The 11,029-nt window shown below is 37.0% G+C and overlaps 1 protein-coding gene across 1 annotated transcript; it reads left to right on the forward strand.

The window, feature by feature from the left end:
* Window positions 1–4,162: 4,162 nt before the first annotated feature.
* On the forward strand, window positions 4,163–5,229 carry LOC122444064 (olfactory receptor 4K5). Its single transcript, XM_043472862.1, has one exon. The coding sequence runs from the start codon at window positions 4,182–4,184 to the stop codon at window positions 5,151–5,153; it is 972 nt and encodes a 323-aa protein (XP_043328797.1). The 5' UTR covers window positions 4,163–4,181; the 3' UTR covers window positions 5,154–5,229.
* The last annotated feature ends 5,800 nt before the right edge of the window (window positions 5,230–11,029 follow it).

Below are 11,029 nucleotides of genomic sequence, written 5' to 3' on the forward strand. Positions count from 1 at the left end.
ATTATCTTCTGACCTTCCTGGTAGAAAGGAGAAGGGAACACCCATACAAATGTATGTCCTGGTTTTAGGCAGATTGGGAGGACAGAGAGCTTTACTTATATCTGCTTCTTCTCAATTGTCCTGAGATTAAAATGATTCTTAAGCCAAAGTGGCATATTTCAGGGTGGCATATTTTGCTACCTTTCACAGTGCTTTATTACTAATAAAGATGAAGGAAATATAGCAAAACATTAAAATATGGCAAAATTGAACACTATACAGAGACATTTAACAGTTCTCTTTGAGTATACTTGAAATGTTAAAGTAGTTTTACAGCAGGGTAAACTGAGGCTCAGAGTTAAATGATTTACCTAATAACTTATTCTTCATTATTAATAGAGTTGGGAACAAGAATCTACCTCCTTTAAGTTCTTATTCTGTGTCCTTTCCTCTGTATACTGCCCAAGGGCTGAAAGACCCTCCCTTTTCCTCCTATGATTCTATGGCCCTCATTGTAATTGTCAACAATGTGGGATGCTATTTACTTTGTTCCAAGGGGAATATGTAGTGGAAAGTATTAATAATACCCATTGGAAGATGAACCTTTGCTATCTATTGCTAAATCTCCAAAGCTTCAGTTGGTCACTTAGAGAAAACCATGCACTATTCCAATTTGACAGGAGAAAAAGGCATCTATAAGTATAACTAGGTGGAAAAAGTTAATCCCACAGTAGAGAACTGAAGAGTTCAATTTACATCTCTGATATGTCTTATATCAGGTAGGTTATATCTAATGAAAATGTACATTAAAAATAGATTGTGTCCAGGTACATTTTGCATTATTACATTGTGCCTCAAAGAGAATCCACAGATGGGAGGAAAATGTATTAGAAGTAAAAGAAAATAAGTCAAGATGAGAATGTTCGTGTGTTTTAGCAGGTTTGGAAGAATTTGTGAGAAATTATGTAAGAAGGTGCGGTATTCTTAGGCAGATTATGACAAACTCCAATTGTACTTAAAAGAATCCATTATGCTATGCTTACCTAGCACCTGAATAAATAAACATGAAAATCAAGGCTATATATTTCTTTGTGGTTACTGGCCTATGAAGTAAAACTATAAAAAAATCATGGAAATGTTAATACCAAATTCAGCTTATAGTTTTGTGGTTGTATATCTTTGCATGAATGATTTACTTTACACTCTGTAAAAGTGGATCAGACAAGATTTATTTAAACCTATAGAAATACAGTGCAAATTTCTTGTTAAGATTCTCATTATTTTTTTATCATTTTTTAAAAGCTTGGTAAACAGACTGTTGTTTATATCCAACACAAAAAATAAATAATTTTCTCTATGCTGCAATTCAAATGGATTATTTTATTCCCTTTGAATTTGTTGGTTTGATTATGGGCAGTGGTTTTAATGACTCAAGTATGAACTTGCATTATTAATAAGATGAAATATTTTTGTTCCACGTGGAGATGAAGTTTATGTAGGCACTTTATGGTTTGCAGACAATTTACTGGGAAGGCCTCTGTGCACAGGAAGATTAGAAGATAGAAATACTAAGTAGAATGATAGATATGAGGTGAAATATATTTCAGTTAGCACTAAATGCATTTAGGTAAAATCTATTTCAGGAGAAATATCTGTACTCTATCCTGTGAGTTGCACATAAGATGCACAAGTATTCAGGCATCCCTCCATGTGGTAGGGAAATGTGAGCTACCCACAAACTCTTACCCTAAAAGAGCGCACAATATACATGCAAGTAAAGCACCTCAGCAAAACCAGGGGTGAGACGTGTCAGCTTCAGCTCCGTGGAGACTGAGGAGACGACACTTGCTCTGGAATAGACCATCTATCTGTGAAAGACAGGGGAAAATGAACAGGTAGTGTTTACCAGCTACATAAATGATTGAGTGTGTCTTTTAGAGAGCAGGGTAGATAAAACCAGATCAACCATGTATACTTACTTGCTTGTCAAGGTAAAGAATTTAGAATTTATTTATTTTTTCACTTTAAGGAGTAATGAGATGTTACAAGTGGAAGAGTGGGGAAAAAGTAAGATTTATGACCTGGAAGAATAAAAGTGATAGTTACACAATGAAAAATCCTGAAAGGGGAAAAGAGTTGAATTGAGGAGAAAAGTTGTGAGCCAGAAATTACCTCATTCTCTTAATTTATACACATTGCGCTGTGTGCTCAGTTGCTCAGTCAAGTCCAACTCTGTGACCCTATGGATCATAGGCCGCCAGGCTCCTCTGTCCATGGGGTTTCCCAGGCAAGCTTATTGGACTGGGTTGTGATTTCCTTCTCCAGGGTATCTTCCCAACCCAGGGATTAAGCCTACATCTCCTGCATTGGCAGGCAGGTTCTTTACCAGTAGCCACCAGGGAAGCGCATATAATGGAATATTACTCAGTTGTCCAGGGAATCTTCCTGACCCAGGGATCAAACCCGTGTCTCATGTCTCATGCATTGGCAGGCAGGTTCTTTACCACTAGCACCACCTGGGAACCCCTTTATACACATTGTATTCATACAATAAACATTTTCACTAGGTAGAGTTCATCATTTTATGTAATAAGTTCATAAACTTGAGCAAGAAAACTTTAGAGATGGGGAAACAGAAAGAAAGTGATTCCACATGGAAAAGATAATAAAATAATGTATGGTATATTTCAGAATACTGTCAATTACATACTGTTATAAACATTGTTGTCACTAATACATGCATTTAATTTTTAATTTTTTAGAGGGATTCTCTTAATAGATTCCAAAAGTCTACAATAATGTATATATAAAACGTGGATAAGTTGAAATGTTTCTCTGAACATTCTTCCAATAAAAATATAGGAAATTATTTTCTACTTGAGGGCTTCCCTGTGTGGATTGAGATTGCGTCTGTATCTAAATGAGCATTGATCAAAAAGTATAGAGTTTCAGATATGTAAGATGAATAAATTCTGGAGGTCTAATGTATAGCATGGTGACTATAGTTAGTAGTTATGTATTATATATTTAAAATTTGCTGAGAGACTAGATTTTAATTGTTTTACAGCTGAAAAGATAACTATGTGGGATAATGGACATGTTAATATTAGTTTGATTGTGGTAATAATTTCACAGTGTATACATGTACCAAAATATCACACTGTATACCTTAAATATGTTTTACTCATCAGTTATTACTCTATTGAGCTGGGGATGGTGGGATTGAGAGTCTAGGACAGTATCCCAGGGACAGAGTGAGACTTTAGCTTCTTGTATGAACACATATATGCTCTTACTTGGGGGTAAGATCACTTCTCACTCTAAGGCTCATTACTATAACTGTGATCAATGGTTAATTGTGAGAACAAATACAGTTATAAATAGAGCTTCCTGAAAGCTTTTTTTTCAGTCCAATGGAATTGGATTTATATAGCAGGGTTATAGTATTACAGGGGTGAAATGAGACGGAAGTTTGAAATAATTCTCAGGATTATCTGATTCCAAATAAAATATATTTAAAGGCGCATGGGACATTTATAATTCAATTATTTTTTCTCTATGCTGAAACAACTAGTCTTTAATTATGAAGATGTCTTAATAATCTCATGGAAAAAAAAATAATCTCATGGAGAACACTAAGCAAGGGGATCATAAATTATTCTAATTTTGATAGGCAAACATAATGGAAAATTTAGGTTTTGTTTTTAAATTATTAAGGAAAGATGAGTTTTAGATAATTAAGATAAAGTTATAATATGCATCTTAAGAAATCATACAAAAGAGTAATTGACAGTCTAGGTTGCAACTATAGACCTGGAAAATATATATTCAACAATATCTCCTTAGGAGGAACTGTTTAAATTGTTATTATTCTTGCGATAGCAGTAAAGTTTTGTTTACATTGTGATCATGATGTTAGGTCATGAATGAGCTTGTTTACAACTGTATGAAAGATTATTAAGACTATCCCAAAACTCAAGGGGTTCTAATGAGACTGGTAAAATTATCTGGACATTCTCATAAGCTCCTTCTGACTCTTCAGATATATTATCATGGTCTCTTCAAAATTTTTCATTCAGCAAATATGCATTATATCTGGTATCTCAGAATCCTTTGCATTAAAAGTGTTATAGTTTGTAATTTTGATTCCTCTGATTCCCCTTCCTCAGGATTGTTTCAGAGCAAGTCTGCAGCCTGGATCCATGGATAAGGTCAATTCATCGGTGGTGTCTGAGTTTGTATTGCTGGGACTCTCTAGTTCTCAGGAGCTCCAGCGTTTCTTTTTTGTTTTCTTCTCTGTGTTATATGTGGTCACTGTGCTGGGAAACCTTCTCATTATCCTCACAGTAACTTCTGACAACAGCCTGCACTCTCCCATGTACTTTCTCTTGGGAAACCTTTCCTTTGTGGACATCTGTCAGGCTTCCTTTGCTACTCCTAAGATGATTGCTGATTTTCTGAGTGAACAGAAGACCATCTCCTTCAGTGGCTGCATAGCTCAGATTTCCTTCATTCACCTTTTCACTGGTGGGGAGATGATGCTACTTGTCTCCATGGCCTATGACAGATACGTAGCCATATGCAAACCCCTGCACTATGTCGGCATCATGAGCCGAAGGATGTGCACTCTTCTGGTAATGATCTCCTGGGCAGTGGGCTTGGTGCACACACTAAGCCAGTTGTCATTCACTGTGAATCTGCCTTTCTGTGGGCCCAATGTAGTAGACAGCTTTTTTTGTGACCTCCCTCGAGTGACCAAACTTGCCTGCCTGGACTCTTACATCATTGAAATACTAATTGTAGTCAATAGTGGAATCCTCTCCTTAAGCACTTTCTCACTCTTGGTCAGCTCTTATATCATTATTTTCATCACTGTCTGGTTTAAGTCTTCTGCTGCAATGGCCAAAGCATTTTCTACTCTGGCTGCCCATATTACTGTAGTCATATTATTCTTTGGACCTTGCATATTTATCTACGTGTGGCCCTTTACCACCTACCCTGTGGATAAAGTTCTTGCCATATTTTATACAATTTTCACCCCCATTCTAAACCCCATTATTTATACATTAAGGAACAGAGATATGAAGACTGCCATGAGGAAAATTATGATCCATTATCTGAGGCCCAAGAAAATTTCTGAAATGCCAGTAATAGTGAGGAATTCCCTTTATTAGATCAAATTCATTCAAGTTCCACAAATCAATAGTCTGTTTATAAATATTTTCAACATGCTTGCATGGTATATCTTAACTGTGGTGAAAGTAATGAAGAAGATGATTTAGAGAATATTCAGTGGATATTAAGTTTTTCCCAGAGGCTGGGAAAAAAGAAAGAGTAGCTGATTCCTTGGTGGGGATAACTTTAGACATTTGAAAAAATCTTATGAGTTTCCCAATTTACATGCCTAAAAATCAATATAGGCAAATAGTGTTTAAGAATCTGAAACTGAATTTTCCCAACCAGAGGATAGCAGCTTCACTAATTTAAGATAAGTGCATAAAATTAAGTGAAGATTCTTTGGTTATGAGACTTCTCCTCCAATATCAATTATGCCTATCCCATATTATTTTCCAATAATTAACAGTGCTTTAAAATATGGAACTAAATATAATTGGAAGTTTACTTTTCAAATATTTAGTGGGCTTTCTCTGATCAGTTAAGGAAATGCCAGTTTCCTCTGAAATTACGAGTTGTAGAAGAGAGGAGAGTCTTTAAAGCTGACCAATTCAACACTGACTTTTCAGTCTGTTCTATAAGGAGCCGTGCAGCACTCCTTGTATGTGGGCCAAATACAAAGTTCTTTGTTATAATGATCAATGTTAAACATACATCCTGGTTAGCAATCAGGACCCCACAAACGGATCTCTACCCTGGACTCTGGGGACAGTTAGGGAAATTATCACTGTTGATTAGACCTTCTAAGTTTACTTTCCCAAATCTCTCAATTCATATAAGACAAATAGATTATGTAAATATTAGTCTTTCTTTTATACTAAGGATGAAAACTCTAATTTTGTACTTTATTGCTTGCCTTATTTATTTATTGTTGCACTTTACTGTTCAGCTATACATTGTAATGTGAAGACAGTTGGTTTTTAGTTTGGGTGAGTTGATTTGGTAGAGTAATTTTTGACATTGAAATCTATATGCCATATATAATATTGAATTAATCTTAAATTTGTATCTTAATGGACTTCTTGAAATAAAATGCTAAACATTAAGAAATGGTGTCTGAATTCCCAGAGCTAATTTCACAGAAGAAGAAATGTTCGTGTCAGAGGACTCCAAATTTTGAATTTTCCCACATGGCCTCACTTACATTGTATGCAAGTGAACAAAGTATCTTTACCCTCTCCTTGAGAGGGTCTCTCTCAAGGAGATATAAAGTGCTATCTATATCTCAACCAAGTTTTTTCAAAGAATGTCTGGAAAGCCAGCAATTTTTCCTATAGTAGAGAAAAACACATTTTGTTCTTAATTCTTTATGTAATCTCTTTATGAGCTGCACATTCAAGGTCCTACCTTTAAATGGTGAAGTTGACAACTTTCTTAGCAGTAGACACAATTTCAGATAAGTTAGAAGAATTTCCAGCCAATGTGTGTCAAGAAAAAGAGCAATGGTCACAATTATGTCTGGTGTTTCCTTTCATCAAAAAAGGTAATAAGAAAAGTTAGAAGAAAATTACAGGTATTCCTTTAATAAAAAGTATATTTTTCCTTCCTAAAGGAAACCAAGTGCAACCCACTCCAGTATTCTTGCCTGGAGAATCCCATGGACAGAGAAGCTTGGCAGGCTACAGTCCATGGGGTTGCAAAGAGTTGGACCCTACTGGAACGACTTAGCACACACATATTTTTTCCTTAGCGCATTTCCTTTTTTTTTTCCCAACAATATGTGTATTTTTGATGTGAGCCATTTTTAACATTTTTTTAAAATGCCAGGAAGTCCCTCCTTTGTCCATTTCTTGACAAAGAAGCTATATCAGTTAACAGGAGAAAAATCAAACAAAATTTAATAACATACATACATGTGAGAGAACTGGAAAACTGGGTAACTCACCAAAATGGCTAAAACCGTCACCTAAATACTGCCTGCAGCTAAAGAGAAAAGAGGATGTTGGGGATAGAGGTATGGTGAGAGGAAGGCAATTTACATGGAAATACAAAAGCAAATGTTTGGTAAACGAATATTTGCTGAGCTGTGCAGAGACAATGGGACACTGAGAAGAATCTTAACAAACAGACTCTGCTATGTTCCTCCCTGCTATACACCTAGTTCATATTATAGTTATCAAGGTGATAGTGTGTTGTGCTGTCACTTCAGTCGTGTCTGACTTTGCAACCCTATGAACTCTAGCCCACCAGGCTCCTCTGTCCATGGGATTCTCCAGGCAAGAATACTGGAGTGGGTTGCTGTGCCCTTCTCCAGGGGATCTTCCCAACCCAGGGATGGGACCCATCCTTCCCAACCCAGGGATGGAAACGTGTCTCCTGCATTGGCAGGCGGGTTATTTACCACCAGCACCACCTGGGAAGCCCATCAAGGTAATAGCTCCCTTCCTAAAACATATCCTGTCTACATTCTTTAGGCAGTTAAAGGGAAAATCAAAGTTTCTTCCTGAGTCTTTGCATCTTACTTGTCTTCATCTCAAAATAATTCTCATGCCAAAGAAATATTTTGGGATAGCAAATTGTGCTTCCCTGCAGCTATTTTAATGATAATCATTTTTTCTTTTCCTACAAGCAAAAGAAACTAATTCTGACCATTCAAAGCACAAAGTTACTATTACAAGAAGTTAGTATAAAGAAAAAAAATGCTGCCTTTTGTATCAGCTCTAAAAGGATCAAACCCTTAACCACTGCATTCACCTACCAACAGTGCACCTGAGAGGAATTCAGAATGGAGAAAAACTGGTAGCACTCTATGCTTTGGATACCTACCTCTAGAAAGTCAAGATAATAGATAATTGTCTATTAGATAATTGCCCTTTGAAGGACAATTTTCAATGACCTCAGATTCTTGTATTTTTCTATACATAGAGAAGCACTAAAAGCATTAATTTGATATGTCTGTTCCTTTGGAATTAGCAGTAATCTGCTATTTAGTTTGACTACATGTTTTTCTCAGCAAAAAAATTTGTATCCTGGCTCCTCCCTCACCTCTTCAAACAGTTCCTCAGAGCTCTTTGAGAGACTGTCTCCTGGGCTGTTCTCCAGGCTTTTCTGGTAGCTCCGATGGTAAAGAATCCACCTGCATTGCCGGAGCCTGCAGTTCGATTCCTGGGTTGGGAAGATCCCCTGGAGGAGCGCATGGCAACCCACTCCAGTATTCTTCACTGGAGAATCCCCGTGGACAGAGGTGCCTGGCGGGCTACAGTCCATGGGGTTGCAAAGAGTTGGACACTACTGAGCAACTAATCAAAGCACTCCTGGGCTGCAGTCTTCAGTAAGGCCCCTGAATAAAATTTAAATCACAACTTCTATGTTGTGCATTTTAACATCAGTCAATGTGTGTCCATATATATGTTTGGTTTGTAGAAATGTGCACACGATAATTTTACCAATCTTATGTTTTCCTTGTCAAGTTTTTAATCTTACACATGTTCATCTATAAAAATAATGTAATAATTTTAATCATTGAATACATTCCACCACACTAAAATATTGTATTTCTTTACTCTCAAATTTATGGACTTGGGTTGTTTCCAGTATCGATCTCTTTCAGTCAATGCTGTAATACTTGCCATTGTTCTTGTGTCCTTAGGTAAGTACACATTTTACTCAAGTGTGATTACACACACACATTTAACATATACACATGCAAAGTGATAGGCGAAATCTGTTTTAATCTCTCTCTTTAAAGATGGCCATTTAAAACTTACATCTACATCACAACCTTTGGAAATCTAGACAATGTATTATATAAAATATAGTTGAAAAGACTTGTCCACTAAAATATATAGTCACAAACTGAAAGTTGAGAATTATTTTATTTGGTGGGAATGTTTAGGACTCCAAGCCTGAGAAACAGCATCTCAGTAGCTCTGAGAAAACCTCCAAAGAGGCAAGAGAGGTAATCAGGCTATATACAAGTTTGTGACAAAGTGGGTAAGCAGTCTGAACATCAAAGACTATCGTAAGTAGTAAGGAAAACCAGATATCATGGGAAGATGCAAGGCTCGGGCTCACTGAATTCATTCCTTTCATATGCATCTCAGCTATCTAGGGCCAAAACCCATTTCTACATTGTTTACATCCTTAATTCCTTGTTCACCATATGGAGTGGCAGGTGTGGCAGATGGCTATTTCTTGCAACCCCCAGCTCTTCAGCAATTGCCATGGGGGATAGGGTGGTGGCATCTGCTGGATCGCAGGCATTCTGCTCTGTTTTGGGGCCCTCATTCACATTTGGAGGCCAGAAATCGCAGATGACTCGACATTTCTTGTGTATTGATATGGCAGGAGATATTTTCATTTCACAGGCAGTTGAAATATTTTGGCGGGGGGAATAGATTTTTCATGTAGAAGATATGAGTGTGCCTTAAAATATTTGAAGAGACATTATGTTTAAGTGGGAGTAGGCTTTCTTTATTAAACTACAGATGGTAAACTAGTTAAGCACTCTAACAATAGACTAAGCTGTCCTGTGAAATAGTGGGCTCCTTGTGATTGGAGGAAACCACTCTGAGGCTAGGTGATCGATTGTAAGGCAGTTTGACTGTTTTCTTGGGCTCCATAATCACTGCAGATGGTGACTGCCATGAAATTAAAAGATGCTTGCTCCTTGGAATAAAGCTATGACCAACCTAGACAACATATTAAAACCTTTGCTGACAAAGGTCCGTATAGCCAAAGCTATGGTTTTCCCAGTAGTCATGTATAGATGTGATAGTTGGACCATAAAGAAAACTGAGTGCCGAAGAATTGATGCTTTTGAACTGTGATGTTGGAGAAAACTCTAAACTTAGAGTCTCTCTTGGACAGCAAAGAGATCAAACCAGTCAATGCTAAAGGAAATCAGTCCTGAATACTCATTGGAAAGACTGATGCTGAAGCTGAAACTCCAATACTTTGGCCACCTGATGTGAAGAACTGTCTCACTGGAAAAAGATCCTGATCCCTGATTCTGGGAAAGACTGAAGGCAGGAAGAGAAGGGGACTATAGAGAATGAGATGGTTGGATGGCATCACCGACTTGACGGACCTGAGTTTGAACAGGCTCCAGGAGTTTGTGATGGACAGGGAAGCCAGGCGTGCTGCAGTTCACCGGGTCGCAGAGAGTCAGACATGACTGAGTGACTGAACTGAACTGGACTGATGATTGTTTTACTGACAGAAAGTTAGGAATTGAAAAATTACTTTGCTGACTAGGAATCAGTGATAAAAAATCTTTTGCTTTCATATACACCAACTAGTTGGTAACAAACTTTTCCCCTTTCTTTTCCATTCCTGGAAAAATTATTTTGTAAAACTTAATTACTCCCACTGTTGGATGACATCAGTTCTCTAAAGGGTGATTTCTCACTTCCCCAAAGAAATGGGTTTCCTGGATTGAGGATGGAAAGCTTTATATTGCGTTACCTTAGATATTGTAATTGTATAGTCCAGGACAAGAGGAGCAGAGCCCTCACTACTTCAGGACAAGAACTGAGGGGTATGCTTTTGCACAGCTCAGTTCAGGACAAGCTAAAATGCATCAAGTCAAGAGTATGTTGCAAATATTTTTAATATGAAGGGCAGCCAAGTTGATAATACTAGTATCAATATTTGATAAACAAAAGAAAATATGATATAGCCATTACCTGTCCCTTATATGCCATTTTTTTATGCTTTCTATTCAGAAGATAATTGGCCATTTGTTAAAACAATTATTACTAACATAATTTGCCTAGAATGAAGAAGGGGTGGCTATATAATGGCCAATAAGGGTATGCTTTACTGTTTTTGCTTTGCTGTTAGGCTTACAGGTAATCAGCTATTGTAAGACAAAATAATGAAAACAAAATTATGCATGCGTATGGTTTTGGAGATCTATTGACATAATTTAGAG

This window comes from Cervus canadensis, chromosome 6, assembly GCF_019320065.1.
Source record: "Cervus canadensis isolate Bull #8, Minnesota chromosome 6, ASM1932006v1, whole genome shotgun sequence".
NCBI classification, from domain to species: domain Eukaryota; kingdom Metazoa; phylum Chordata; class Mammalia; order Artiodactyla; family Cervidae; genus Cervus; species Cervus canadensis.